Consider the following 15,998-nt stretch of genomic DNA (forward strand, 5'->3'; position numbering starts at 1 on the left):
TCGAGATAAACACAGAGCAACAAGAACCAAACAAGCCGAACTGAAACTGTTTGGGATTCTGGATAATTCGTTATTATATTACAAGTACAAGTTATAAGTAACTTGAATTTTAAAAAGAGAGAGAGAGAGTTTTGTTTAAAGAACAATCATAGCCAAATTAAAGACCCCCAAACAGATTTGAATAAATGGAAATGAATCCATATTTAACCACAGCAGCAAATTTAGTTACCTGACGAAAAACAAACAAAAAAGTGTACAGAGAGAGAGAAGAGAGCAAAGCAAACAGAAACACACACAGGGTAAACCCCCGAGCTGACAAACAGCGCTATGCAGCAACTCATCAAGGAAAACTGAGGCCTTAAATACACATGTGAGGTAACCAGGGAGATGGAAACCACCAAGGGACACACCTGAACAAAATCAGGAAAAATAAGATGGTAAGCAAAACTATGGCTGTATCCCAATTCAGGGTCTGCAGCCTTAAAGTACGCAGCCTCAACGATCCTCAAGGGCCGCGTACTTAAAGACCGCTAAGGCCGGAAGTGCGAGGCTTGTGAAATGAGACGGTCTAGCCTCTGTTGCGCTGCCCAGGTTGCCTAGCAACCATGATACTAACAGCTGGAAACGTTTCATACAGCTTTGTTTGACAGAAATGAAGGACAAAATCTTCTGTTCATTTGTTTGTTTGTTTCTACATGAGCTTTGATCATTCTCTGTAAGATTAAGCTCAGCTATTGAACGGCGTATATTTTAAAGTAAAGGCTGTAAAACCAAGTTAGTACAAACGTCACTAATGTCACATAACTTTGCCAACATGTGGCCAACAGTAATGTTTTAATGTTCTTCGTTATTAAACATTTGCACATAAATAAGTGACATAATATTCAGTACTTACTTAAAGTTTACTCTTCGGCCGCCCCTCATCCGCCATTTTTTTCCGGCAAAATTATCCACACCCACCGCCGCGCTATGCATTCTGGGATATGTTGGGCCACGAAGTCTACACTGCCACATCCTTAAAATTCAGGGAAATGAAGGACGCATTTGAAGGACGCATTTGAGGGCCGCATTTCGAGCAGCCTTTGAATTGGGACAGCCTTCGTGGCGTCGCTGTGACGTAATCGGCCTTAAAATACAGCCTTTAAGGCTGCAGACCCTGAATTGGGATACAGACTATATAAAATGCACAAGGACAAGAGAAGCCACTACGCAGGGGCTTTCTCATACAGCGATGGGGACTTTACATGATACTTGGATAAAAGGAAAGCAGGAAAAAAAAGAAACTCAGGGGAATAACAAGAAATGATAACTATAGTTACAGAAAATGAAAGAAAACTTAATCTTACCTGAAAATAACTCAAATAGGAACAAAAGCTAGAATATGAAACTCTAACTAACCAAGAACAGAGCAAGTAAAGGTCAAAGCATCCAAAACTGAAATGTGAAAACCAAAAATAAAGGGTCACAGAGAGCACGCTAACCGTGTACAGGTTTCCAACATTTATTTTGTGAGTTTAATTCGTTAAAACGAGTTTATGATGTCGAGATCTGTGTGTGGGTGTTAACATCTTTGTAGGGAGCAAAAATACTTGTGGCGACCAACAAGTATCCCAGTCTCCACGAGTTTGAAGGCATTTTTGAGACTCGAAATGTGGTTTTATTGTCAGGGTTACAATTAGGTTATGGTTAGGTTTAGGGTAAGTGTCAGGGTTAGGCATTCATTTCATGATGGGTAGGGTTTGGGTAAGCGGCTAAGGAAAGCATTATGTCAATGAGATGTCCCCACAAGGAAATAAATAAACACGTGTGACTATGAGAAACATTGCTGCTGCTTCTATGTTAATTATGTAGAAAAAAAAGCGACTCAGATGCAACAAACGAGTTCAGTACAAGTGAAACGGCTGGAGCTGTGAGGCCCTCAGACTCTCATTTATGTGTTTCTAGCACATATTTATTCTCCACTTTTCACAGACATCTCTATATGCGCAACATCCATGGTGCACAGAGACGTCTGAACATTTTTAATTGTTATTTGTTTTAATTTATTATTTCATTATTGTTAAAAGCGTTCTTCGATATGTAAGCATGCAATATTGTGGGCAAAATCTTTAACACCAGCTCTAATTTAGACCCTCCCTTTGCCAATAAAAAAAGGTGTACTCTATTGTATCGTCCCCAGTACAATCGTAAAAATTTTATTGGGCTCTGCCAAGTTTTGTGGACAGTGTGGGCCCAGTTGTTTCCTGATTTTCACATGAATACTGAGGGTGTTTGCCCACAATGACTCTGCACGAGTCCCAGTCAGGCATGTTTGCTGGGAAACTCTCCTAATGTTTATGTCGTTGTTATCTGAACTTAGCTGTACAGTAAGTCTGCTCGTGGAATTAAATCATTAAAAGATTCATAAAAACACAAAGATTCTTCATTTCCAGCTGTGATGGAGTTTAATTCATTAATGAGAATTTAAAATGAATGCTGCAGTGTATCCTCTGCAGCAGGAGGTAATGGAGGAATCATTGCACCTGTTTCTTAAGCACTTGGAGAATCCAAACAAGTGTTCATGTATGGATATTACACATAACACGGTCTGATATGTGTGTATGCTGTATGTACATTTTTTTTTCAAAAATTTATCTTTCTGTCTATGTCATGTAATGCTTTGTTTCAGACAGCAGCATAAGACACTTTCAGTTTTTGAGTGTTTTTAATTGTTGCATTTTTTGCATCACCTATTTCAATGTTGTAAATGAGTCGTGTATAAAACATCAAAATAAAATGTTTACTTAAAGAATGTATTTGTCATGGACATAAGTATAAATGAAATCAGCAGTTTCTTGTAATTGCTCTTGTACACAGAGCTCTTCATAAGTATTGGAAAATAATTCTTTTTTTGTGCCTGTGTGCCTTAAAGAGATTTATGTGTACTAATATGAGCACATGGCAGCAAACTGTGTTTTTTTTTATTATGCATACAGTGAAACTTACCCTAATCCTTTGGTGGGAAAAAGGTATGAAGATTTTAAATGTGTAATGAAAGGGGAAAAGGGAGATTTTTAATTAGAATGACCTGCAATTTATTTTTCTTTGTAAGTAATTTATCTGCTATTGAATGTGAGCAGTCCTGCTTGAGCCACGGTTAGTTTCAGTTTTGCAAAAGTGATTATAAAAGCTGTTTGCTGCTTTTGTTTGCTCATATAACCCATAATCACTCAGGTATCCTGCTGAACCAGAGATAAGGATACGCAGCTCGCCCTCCTGAGCTTTGCTCCAAGCAACCGATGGTGACAAATCAAACAGTCGCTGATCATCTTACTAATAATAACCTTAACTAACCTTTAAAGCACATTTTGAGAACAGTCTTACATGTACCTTTGGTAAGCCTTTATTATTAGCAGGTACAATAAATTAGTAACACAATGAATAAAACAGGCTTCAAGTGTGGGCTGTGGTATACTCCCAGACTCCTCCCTATTTGGATCTGGTGCTCAGGGCCTGTTCCTGTCACGATCAAAGCCTCTGTGCTGGCCTGTCTAACATTAATCAGCATCAGCCAGGCTCAGAAATCTTTTGAGCCTGGCTGATAGAGGTGTGCTGTCCAAGATGACGTCTGCCTTCATCTAAACTGTTTCTAAACTTTATCTAGATGTTTCCTTGCTGCGTTGAGCTTATGAGGCACAAATGTTTAGAAACACTGCTCCACGGTGTGGTTGGAAACACCCACATCACCTGACCATGAATGATTGAGGTTTTTGGTGTGTTTCACCTTTTTTACAGGTGCCAGGATTGCCATTTTGACGCACCAGTCATTTGTGCTGCAGCTTCTAATCAGTGAATTACTGTTTGAATACTACTGCTTCAGTGCTCGACTATAACTGGCCAAGAGTTTTTAGCCCAGACAACAAAGTTTAAAGTTAAATCAGCAGTGGAGGTGTTGTTGTCGTTCTGTTTTAGTCTGTGCTTCACAATAGCTATAACAACTCTGTGGTTGTCATGGCTCCCATTTCTGGTGAAACTAAGTCAACAGAAACCAAAACATTTAATGCATGACAAAATCTAAACCTGCAGGCAGCTCCAGGTCCTGCACAGTATCTTATATCTCATATAGATAACAAATAGATCGATCGATGTGCTCCAGCACAGCGGGCTGATCACTTCACTGCCATACACAAAAAAATACTTTGGTTCAGCACAGCTCCTGTCTAAATGTAAAATCTGTAAGTATTTGAATACATCTTTAATCCTTAAAGTGCACTTTCATTCTTAATGTAGCGACTTCCACAGTCGTTAGAGGCCGCCTGCCTATTTGCCTGACACCTTGTCAACTTTCCTCAATAATGCGAGAGGTGGAATTGCTTGCTTGTATATTAAAGTGCTTTGAGAGTTTACAGAGTAATGTGATGAGCTCCCGATTCAGACTCTTAAAACATCACAGGCTCTAAGGCAACAAGGGAAAACTCGTCGTGCAGCGGTCAACAAAAACTACAACAGACAGAGCTGTGAGAGTGAAGATATGAAGATATTACACAAATTAAACATATTTACATGTAGAATGAAAAGAACCTTGTAGCTTGTCTGTCTAAATTAGTACAAGTACAATGAGACTCATGAAGGAGGCTGAGATTACATAATTGTTGTTGGAGCTGAAAAAGAAGAAAACTGTTAGAAAACGCATCAGATCCACATCTATTTGTGTTAGAGCGCCCTCTAGTGGAATTTGGTTTGATATGACAGACTTTAAATCAACATAATAAAAATCAACTTTCTGTGCTCTGTGGACAGATTTAAAACTCAATTACTTATATGGTACCCTGGAAAAAACCCAATCTTTGAGGAAAGCTTGATATTAAATCCAAAATCCAAATATTCTGAAAATATGTCAATAATTGTGATTTGTGTTTTAAAAATGTCTCAGACAGCGGCATTTTTCATTTTCAATCTGCTCACAATTTATGGGGATTTCTTTATTCATACATTTAAACTTAGCAACAAGAAACGTCAGTTTAAAATTTTCATCAACCAGAGAGCTTTGAGCACAACTCCAAATCTGCAACAGACAACAGTTTTTCATTTATATACAACTTCTTCTGTGGATTTAGAAAATACATGTCTCGTCAATAATATTGTTGTCTTAATGTTAACCGTTTTGTTTCTGTCTCCCTTTTTTATATTGTGCAAAAATTATTTCTGCTGTTTTGAGCCTCTGGTTAATATTGTAAATGTTATTTGTCTTATTGTTTTTGTTGTAAACAAACAAATAAAGAGAAATAAGTAAATAAAAATAAACATTTGCAAACGTTTGCTGTTGAACTTAGCAGCTGTGATAAATGTAGTATTGCAGGAAAACCTAATGCATGAGTGCTCTGTGGTTCTGTGCGTGAAACATCTTATTTTACATTGACAGCATTAAAAATAGTCAAAATAAATCTGCATCACAGGTGAGCTCTGAGCTGGAGGATTATCTATCTCTACCTACTTGAACGTAGTGAAGATGATGCAGTAGTTTGCTGAATGAGACTTTTAACTACCGTTTCTGTATATGCTGTATTGAAACAGTTGAATGACAATCCCACCATCCACACTCTAAAAAGTAATTAATGGGACCTTTAGTCATTACTTACATATATATGTTGTTGTGAAATGAAAAATCAAGTTAATAATTACTGTTAGACTTCCTAATTAAAAATTTTATTTTATTGAGTTCGGGTGACACATAAATTATGCCTCTTTACTCAATATATAATCGTGATTTGTCTGAATTTAAAATCTTCTTTTAATCAAAAAACAATATAATTTTAAGTTCTGTCGATGTAAAATACAACTTGATGACGTGTAAACAGCTCACAGTTCCCTTCTTCTACTCAAGCGGACATATTCAACAGCACGTGTTCAAGGTTTATCAAGAGCTGTGTTCTTCGCGAACGGTGAGTAATTTTATGCGAAATTACACATATTTGCAGTCGCTCTGGATTTTGTTAGTTTACTTTAAAACAACGACGTAACATACATAACATACATCTTAGCTTGCCCCCGCGTTTGTGTGTTTTAATATACACACAGCAGCTAATTCCGCGATAGCATAAATTGTTGGGCTCTTTTTGGAAAATTTAACACTGACGTTACTCTAATGCAGACCACTGTAATTGTCTTATAATTTTTAAAAGATAGCGGACGTTGTTAGCCCCGGCGCAAACTACTATGCTAACGTAGCTAGCCAAGCTAAGTTGTGTTCACTGTGATTTTATTTTTGAAATGTGAAATTTATTTTTTGAAGGGAAGCATTTTATGTTAGTAATTGTTAAGAAACGCTTCTAAATTTTCGTAACGTTACGGGGTGAAGTTCAACCCCATTGATATGCCTCAATAAAGTTTGAAAGTAAGAAAAAAATCAATAGCGGGCCGCCATCTTGGTTGGGTCCCCATTCGCCGCCAGTGCATTTTTTCTACTGAGGAATGTATTCACCCATGGTAAATAAGGAAAATGTTTAAATATTTTTCTAAACAGATAAGGCAAGAAAGGTCAATAATCCCACATATGGTTTCAGTAGTATGCCAGTTTTTGCAACACTAGGGTGCACAAAAATGACCATAGCTGCTGACTCAGCATTGATTCCAATTTGGTTTTGGAGAATGAAATGAAAACAGATCAAGTGGGATTATTGACATTGTAGCTTGTGTATAAAAAAGTTTGGGTTTTTTTTCGTATTTACTGTCAGAAATGATTCTGTCCTGTCATGCCACACCTTATGTTTGCTTTTGTTGATAAAAATAAATAAATACATAAATAAATATATATATATATATATATATTTATTTATTTTTTTTGAGTTAACACATTCCTCAGTAGAAATACATGCACTGGGGGCGAGTGGAGACCCCTCCAAGATCGCGGTCGGTGGGGATACACGCTCCAACAGACTGGCCCAGTCCATGTCACCTCTATGTATATTTGATCTATGGAAAGCCACGTTAGGCTTTCCAGCACCCAGTGTATTCAGGTCTATGTAGTTTTGAATGTTTGGTTCTAGCTCACACAGCTCTGACAGGTGAAACTTATTCACTGTATTGAAGACTCACAGGTGAAGTTGAAAATACCATCTTTTGTATTTTTGTGCAGGCACGACTTTCTGGTGTTATACACTGTCCTGGCGTTGCAGATCTAGGGGTTCCAGTTAAGACGTGGTCAGCCTTCTAAAGAAAGTGGGAATCTCACCGAAATATTCAGTTACTTTGCTGTGTTTCTTGCCAGGACAAAGGCTCAAACCATCATCTTCTCCTGGTATCGAATACCAAGGGACCTTCTGAAGTAAGCTTTAACAAGTAAGCTTGAATTGAGTAATTCAGAATCATGAAGTATGGATTGGCCTTGCAAAATCTGTAAATTTGCAACCTCCACTAAGGAAGAGCTGATGAAACATTATAGGTTACGCCATATCCCCAGTGTACAGCCTCTGCCATGTCCTTACCTAGATGGTTTTTGTTCATTTAAGTCATGGGGTAGCCTAAAATCACACATATCAAGGAAACACTCAACTCACTCAACAGTGAGAACCTCTGAAATACTCAGTTTCTGTTGCCAGTTCTGTAATGTGGGCACATTTTCCACTGAAAAAGAGTATTTTGAATGTTTATTGCCATTGTCATTGAACATAATTTGCTGAATAGAAACCTGTTTCCGTGATAAGGTGCAACATAAACACACAGGATAAAAAATTTTGTAGCCAGCGCAGTCATTTTTCTGATCTGGCAGCAGCTTTAGCAGAGCATAAACAATGGAAGTGAATGGCAGGTACTAGCATTTTGTGTGCAAAAGTGATTAAAATCACTCAATAATGATACCAAGTATTCCTGGGGAGCTCAACAATCATGCTGACTGCAAATGAAAAGTATGAATTGACATGAAGGATTTTCAGGAGCCGATTTAGACTTGGGACTACATTACGACAAAGCACTGCTGTAAGCCTCCACATGGTTATAACACAGCAGTTGAAGCCACTGCCGACCAGTGTCTATAAACCATCACGCTATTTGTGCAATATTTCTTCAACAAATCAAAGACCCATCCATTGTTACTGCAGCTTACTATGCTTGTATAGTAGTGGCTGTGTGTGTTTGTTTATGGAAGTTGGAGGCTTTTTCAACTGTTGCGTTATATCCATGCACCATGCAGTGGATGTTTACAGCGGTGTTTGTCGTAACTGCAATGTAGTCTCAAGTCTAAATCAGCTTTTGCAAATCTTCCGTGTTACTTTTGCACTTTTCATTTGCCGTGAACATGATTACTGAGCTCCCAAGAAATATTTGTTTTCATTACTGAGTCATTTTAATCACTTTTGCACACAACATGCTAGCACCTGCTATTCACTTCCATTGTTTATGCTCTGCTAAAGCAAATGGATTGCTTCCGGATCAGGAGAATTAGTGTGCTGTTTACAAAAGGCTTGTTTCTCACTTTCTAACTGTGGCAATATGGCAATAGATAAAATTTCACTTAGAAGTGGAATAACCCTTAAAAATTATTTATTAGATTTTCTTTTCAAAGTGGAAAAACAAAACTGTGAAAAACAAGACATTTTTTATTTTAAACGTTGGATTATGGTTTAATTTAGCTTTTAAAAATTACAGAATAACACAAAAGACAACCTGTTTTAGCTTATTTTCCTACCTGTAGTAGTTCATTCCCTTATGCACGTCATCCTGAAGTGCTTGAGCTATGTATTTTATACATCCTAACATTTAATTTCTCCTACAAGGATGAGGAGGAGCTCAACGCAGACCTTGCAATGCAAATCATGAAGATTGCTATCATTGATGATTGGCCTGCAACCATCATCGTTGAGGGATCCAAGATCCTGGAGAGGATTGATGTTGCCAGAGCCTGTGCTTTGATGATGGGAGTAATCTACGCTCTGAACCTTACCTATCCCAAGCAGCTGAAATTTACTTTTGAGGTATTTCAAAAGCTATGCCTTGAGCTTGATGGACAAAAAGCCAGCTCTAAAGTAATGAATCTTAAGTTTGGTATTTTCTAGAGCAGACTTGATAGCCCATTCGTGAGTGAGTTTCACAAAAACCTTATTCCTGCATTTCTGGCACTACTTTTTAATTTTAAATTTTAAAGCGCTGTTCTTAAGTCTTCTGAGTTAATGTTTTGCCGTGTCTTAAATGCTGTTATTTGCACATTTTTAAGGAATGCGTTTAATTTCTCCCATGACCTGTGTTCTGAGGGTACTGGTGTGTTTTAAAGTTTGTGTAATGCCCTCTTTAGCTGGCCTTAATCTTGAGGGTGAAAAGTCAAATATAGAAGAGAATCAAGAATACTTTGTAAGAGTGCTGACAAAGTTGAATGAAAGAAGCTTTGCTCATTTTATGTTTAAATTAGTGCATTTAATGTATAGCAGCCTGTCATCTTTTGTTTTGATTCACTGTCACATGTTAAAGTAAAAAAAAGAGGATTCAAGTAGTAGGTTGTATTACAATTTTAATACACAGTTCCTTAAGTTTCAGCGGGCAATTTGTGTTCTAGGAAACTGAAGCCCACAAATCTTGCACTTCGCACGCACGTTAAAGAATTGTGATGTTTGTTATTGTATTTAAATGGGTCTAACTCATTTGAATACATCTGTCTGAATTTCTATTCTTTCTGAGCACCAGGTACAAGTCCCTTAGCTGATGTCCAGGTATTTGGCATCACATCTGCCGCATTCAAACAAATACACACAACATCCATTTCTTTTTCTGAAGGTCATGACACGAGCACACACAGCGCATGTTAAGGCTGACCTTCGTTTGGGGAAAAAAGTGATCGACAAGTTTCTAAGGTCTTAGAACCTTGATTTCTTTGTGGGCAGGCACCACCATGCATGAGCCTGCCCACGCGGTAGTCATGGTTATAAGACACAGCCAAATGATCAAGGTTGTATTTTGGAGCGACTTAGCCTGCTGGGAAATAGGTAAATGCCCTTATAGAATCTCCTGTAGGACCAAAAAATTACTACACTGTAACCAAAATATCATATTTGACCAACATAAATACTATTTATGGCGACAGTTAAGTTCATTTTAATTATAAATGTGTTTTATTTTGATCAAAAAGTTACTTCACCATACATAAATATAATCTTGGATCAACTTAAATTCCTGTGTATTTGTTGACAATTATTAAGTTCATGTTACTCAGAATGTGGTTTTTTTTGTGGCCAAAAAGTAACTTCACTATACATAAAATTCACGTTGGATCAACTTAAATTTTTGTGTTCTAGTCGAAAATTATTAAGTTAATTTTACTTAGGAATGTGTTTAATTGTGGCCAAAAAGTAACTTCACTATACATAAAATTCACGTTGGATCAACTTAAATTTTTGTGTTCTAGTTGAAAATTATTAAGTTAATTTTACTTAAGAATGTGTTTAAGTGTGGCCAAAAAAGCTACTTCACCGTACTCAAAAATATTGCTTTGAATTAATGTTATTCTGCCAGAAGTTGGCTTAACTCAAAAATTCTAGTGGAAAACGTTAACATGTTTTTTTTATTTGAACCAATGTTTTATTTATTAGAGTGCACCCACCGCAATGTGGTTGATGAGGGTCAGCTTTCGTTCTAGCATTGCACCTACATTCTCTTAAATTGACCAGCAGAGGGCGACTCATGGTTGTGAAAAGGTCTCTGAAGTGTACAGGAAGCAGCTTCCTCACTTGTGGTGGTCATTAAAAGAGTCAGAGATGAAGATTAATCGGGATTAAACAAGATAATGTGAAAAAGCTTTAAGTGTTTATTTAAATAAAAATCTGTTTAGCTTTGTGCTCTATGTGGGAAACAGCATCTTTATTTAAATAGAAGACCAGAAAACATCAAACTGTAAACATGCTGAGCTCCTCCTCCATGCTGCTCCCTCTGCTGTCTGACAGGTTCAAACAGGATCCAGCACAGCCTTTAAGAGCCAAACATACTTCAGATTTCATCTTCAGTTTTACACTTAAAGATGATGAACTTTCAGCTCTTGATGAATGTTTTGTCTGTTCTGTAATTTAACAAATTATTAATCTTCAACCTGAGATTTTCTTCATTTGTGTGTTTAACACAGAAAACCTAAAGCATTGTTTCTATTTCATCTTTCTGACTCACAGAGAAATGATTCTCTGAAACTTCTCTACAGAGAACTCTGAAATAACACTGAAATAAGCAGGACTATTTGAATGTGACTCACACTGAACCACCATTTTGACATTTACAATAAAACAGTCTGATTGGGTGTGTTAATTATAGTCGCCTGACCAGATTTAACTCTGTCCTAATGTCACATCTTTTTGGGGTATTTTAAACACTTTTAGGCCAAAAAGACATACAAACTGCATTTGTCTTTGCTTCACTGTAGTTAACAGAACATCCAAGTAGTTAATTGGATTTTTTACATTTTTACATACATAATTTGCATGGATCCCCCCCCCCCCCCCCGATTTTAAGTAAGAATAGACAAAACGAGTATTTAAGAATAATTGTTGGCGGCTTTATTAGAATAACAGGAACCAGGAGGCTGGTGTTAACTGTGGATCTCTTAGTTTTGTGCAGATAAAATGAACAAAAAAACAAAATAGCAACAAAACCCATGAAAACAACCAGCACAGAACAGAATCCATTTCCTCTTCAAACTGCTGTCAGACATTATCTACTGCACTCGGATGTCACACTCTGGAATCAGTCCTGCTGTTTGCTGAGGAGGAAGTAGTTCATTGTTACGACCCGGCTCAAAGCCGCAACATAGAAAAAGGAGACGAATACCAGAGTGTAGGTGAACAGAGGTTTTGTCTTAAAATGGAATATCAGGTCGGCTAAAATGGCTGGTACCACCAAGGCAAAGACAAGCGAGCTCCCTGGGAAGCTTGCCTCAGGTATGCCTTTATCCACACCTGACTAGGTGTGGCCAATTAGCACCAGCTGAACACACTCAGCAGATTAGAGGCTGCAGAGGGATGTAACATCATTCTCAACTGTCAGAGTGACATCCTTGTGGAGTGTTGGTGACTGTTGTTTGCTTCCGGGTCATATCTGTCTCCGTGTTCATCAGTAGGAGATTCAGAGTTCAGAAATCTCTCAGACATTTCAATCTGTGGTTCAGTGGGAGGATGATCTGAGTCCTGACAACATTTTTTATATGTTATGTAGATCAAAAAAATAAAAACAGCAGCAAAAACAACCACAGCAACAATTGAAAGACCAATGATCAGTCCAACAGATCCAGCCTCCTTCCCTCCTGCCTCCTCCTGTCCATCCTCTGTGTGTCCTCCTGTCTGATCTGCAGGTGAGAAACAGGTGTGAGGTGTCAGCTGTCAGGTAGGTGATGAGTGAAGAACAGAACAGAATCCATTTCCTCTTCAAACTGCTGTCAGACATTATCTACTGCACTCTGATCACATCACTCAGACCAGCTGCTTTCTACAAAGTCTCATCAACAACATCTTTAGAAACAAACATCAACAACCAGGAAGCAGCTTCACCTCTGATCACACACACACTCAACTCTACTCACTCACCTGGAGGAACAACTCTCAGTGTGATGTTGCAGAAAGATTCCCACAAGCGTGTTTCTTTCATGAAGCCACGACACTCGTATGTTCCAGTGTCATTAATCGTCACATCCTTCAGAATCAAAGACACGTCTCCATCCTCCATCTTTCTGTCCTGCAAATCCACCCGGTTCTGAAAAGATGGATGCTGCTCTTGTGGCTGAGGTTGCCCTTCGCGGTTCAAATAGACATATTCTTTCCCCAGGTCAGCTTTGCTCCACTGTACAGCTATGAAGGACACGTTTGAAGCTTGACATGGCAGAGTGATGTTTATTCCAGATTCAGTTGCGATTTTTTTGTGGTCTGAAAGAATGAAAAAAAGCAGACAGGTTAAAAAGGTTAAAGCGCAGCTTCTCACGTCTCCACCACTGAGCAGTGAGGTGAGTTCAAGGATCAGAGTACGACTGTTCTCCTCTACAGCAGAGATGATCTTGAGACATGAAACAAGCAATACTCATTTGAAATCTGCAAGGCCTCTTAGTGGTGGGAGGTGCCATTTTTTTTCTCTTGGTGCCCAGTGAAATTAATTCCCCACTCCCCACCCCACCACAAACATTATTTCTCAATGAAACATTGTATTTTTGGATTACTATTAGATATTTTAATGAAAGCCTTTTCTTGCAAGGTCTGTGTACACAAAGTATCCAGAGCAAATGTAGTCTTTTCAAAGTTTCCAATGAAATAATGGTATGTAGCTGAATTTATAAAATAGGTACGTGAGAAAAGCCCCACTCTTCTAACAGCTTTAGAAATCAGCAAAGTTAGAAACAAATTCATCCCGTTGAGATCAAAACCTCATAAGCAAAATGTTGGAAATTACAAGCACATTTCAAGGAAACTGTCACCAAAACGAAGAGAGAAGTGAACCAAGTTGAACACAGCCGAGCTTTGACTGCCTTTGCTGATAACCTAAAACCCCAGATGGAAACAGCAGGTCTCACCACTGTGATATCCATCTTCTCCAAACCTGGCTCTTTATGTGCGTTCACATAAAAACAGTAGGATCCCTTTGAGTTCCTCCTACTCCCATCAAAAAAGTTATAACATGTAAAAAAAAAATCTATAAAGAATATAACTAAATAAGACAAGCTGCTGAAAATACCCTTAATTTGGTTAGGGTTAATTATTAATTGCTATTATTTATTTGGGTATTTAGTGCGCAGAGCGGTTGAGTTAAATATTTTATTATTAAGTGCGCTCTCGATGCTGCTGTTTATTTTGAAGTCCACGGCTGCACATTGGAGCAATTGAAAGTTGAAAGTGGATCCATTTAAATATTACAACTTACTGCCCCACAGCCTGATAAAGGAGATGTGGAAATAACTTTAATTTTTACCGACAATCAAATTAATTTCCCTTTTTCCCTGCGTTTCTAAGGCTACGTTCACAATCATTTTAACCATATGTAACCACCTGCATATGTGTTTGGGGGGGGGGCTTTGATTTTGCCACCCCATTTGATTTCTTTGCCAACCCTCATGCCACCCTAAGAAAATTTCTCTAGATCCACCCCTGCTTAGGCGCAATCTTTGAGAAGTACAACATCATCGTTATGCCAGTGTCATACTACATACATCTATTTCGAATTAACTGATGATCATTCCATGTCTTTGCACTGTTTTTGTGAGTGTATGTGTGAGGTCAAAGATTGGCTCTCTGGTAACTTCTTTAGCTTAAATAACAGGAAAACCAAAATGATCGTGTTTCAAAGTAATATCCCTTGCTGCCAACTCCGTGACACCTTTGGTTCCTTGTTAGTGACCTAGGTGTGTTTTTTGGATAGCTCATTTAAATTTGACAAAAAAGTGTCTTCTGTTGTCAAATTTTGTTTCCATTAATTGCGTCTTATTTGCAAGGCCAGACATTTTGGCTCTCTTCCTGCGGTTTGATCTTTTCATGAAGACACGACACTCGTATGTTCCAGTATCAGCAGTCGTCACATCCTTCAGAATCAAAGACACGTCTCCATCCTTCATCTGTCTGTCCTGCAGATCCACCCGGTTCTGAAAAGATGGATGCTGGTTTTCTGGAACAAAGTGACCATCTTGGTACAAAATGACATATTCTAACTCCAGGTCAGCTCTGCTCCATTCTACAACTATGATGTTGTTGTGTGGAGCTTGGCATGGGAGAGTGACATTCTTCTGTCCGGACTCGGCAGTGATGGTTTTCTGGCCTGAAAGAGGAAACAACACGGAGCAGAGAGTTCACAAACGTCAGAGACAAAAGGCAATGAAATAATCTCTAATTGAAATCCCCGCCTACCCTTCCCCGCCCCTGAGCTTAAACAGCCAATCAAACAGAAGAACGAAGTGACAGGTACAGTGGCGCTTCCTCGTACCAGTTAAGTAAGGTAAAGAGCGGGGCTCACCTGTGTACGCGTCATCTCTGTGACTCGACTGTGAGCGCTGACGTGTCTGTTGTGTTAGATGTTAAATAATCGCAATTACAGTGTTCACCAAACTAATTATGATTATGATTTACTGCAATTGAGCAGCTTTACCTCATCCCCATCCTCCATGCTCTGTTTATTCCTGTTGAACTATTCGTGTTTACCGAGATTATCGTCGAAACTCAACAAAGGAATTATCGGTAATATTATTTTAACAAAGTGCCAAAATCTGAGCGATGAATGCTTTCCAACACCAACCCCTCCAGCTTGAAATGATAAAACATTCAACATTTAAACGAAGAAAACGCTGATTTCCTGTACAGTTCAACATGAAAAAGATCAGATCGAGATCGTGTTCAGAGAAACAAAGATGCTGGTAGGACATTTATGTCGAAAAACTGGAAACGAAGAAGTAAAAAAGAAATGAAATTTCATTTTCAGAAACAAGAATCACAACAATCTATACTTGTGACTATTTTTTTCTTTTTTCTTTTTTTTTGTTTATATCGCGCTGTTTATAATGCTGTTGCATATTTCTCAGTGTGGTCAAATTCAGAGCTCACCTTGAGCGGCAGCAGCTCCGACACAGACGCACAGCAGAATGAACAGTGATGCACTTCCAGGCATTTTCGCTCCTCCTCCTCTCCAGCCTTTGGTTTGCCATCTTTATCTCCCAAATGTCGCAGAGGAGCGACTTTTCCTCTTGTACTTTCAGCTTCTACCTTTAGGAGTCACTGCAGAGAATCATCTGCCTGCACTTCACCCGACATCGTCTCCAGTCGCACTCTCACTCCTTCAATACATCCGGAAATCTTCTCAGTGGTCTCCTTCTTTGGGATACTTTGTCTAATATAATATAATGTAAAATATTTTTTTTTTCTTGTTTTTGTTGATTTTGTGTAACATACGTATATATATATATATATATATATATATATATATATATATATATATATATATATATATATATATATATATAATGAACTTTGTTAGTGCTTTCATTTTCTGGTTAACTGTCCAAAGTTACTTGACTACTTAAACATGGT

The 15,998-nt window shown here is 38.1% G+C and overlaps 1 protein-coding gene across 1 annotated transcript in view; it reads right to left on the minus strand.

The window, feature by feature from the left end:
• LOC148103510 (cell adhesion molecule CEACAM2-like) overlaps positions 1 to 12,727 on the minus strand; it is a 272,876-nt gene extending 260,149 nt beyond the window's left edge. Inside the window, exon 1 of the mRNA XM_087838753.1 lies at positions 12,528 to 12,727. Within this exon, the coding sequence (XP_087694879.1) occupies positions 12,528 to 12,666 (139 nt within the window). The 5' untranslated portion in view covers positions 12,667 to 12,727. The remainder of the gene's footprint in view (positions 1 to 12,527) is intronic.
• Between the last annotated feature and the right edge of the window lie 3,271 nt (positions 12,728 to 15,998).

This window comes from Neolamprologus brichardi, chromosome 3, assembly GCF_056152115.1.
Source record: "Neolamprologus brichardi isolate AB-2024 chromosome 3, ASM5615211v1, whole genome shotgun sequence".
Classification (NCBI taxonomy): domain Eukaryota; kingdom Metazoa; phylum Chordata; class Actinopteri; order Cichliformes; family Cichlidae; genus Neolamprologus; species Neolamprologus brichardi.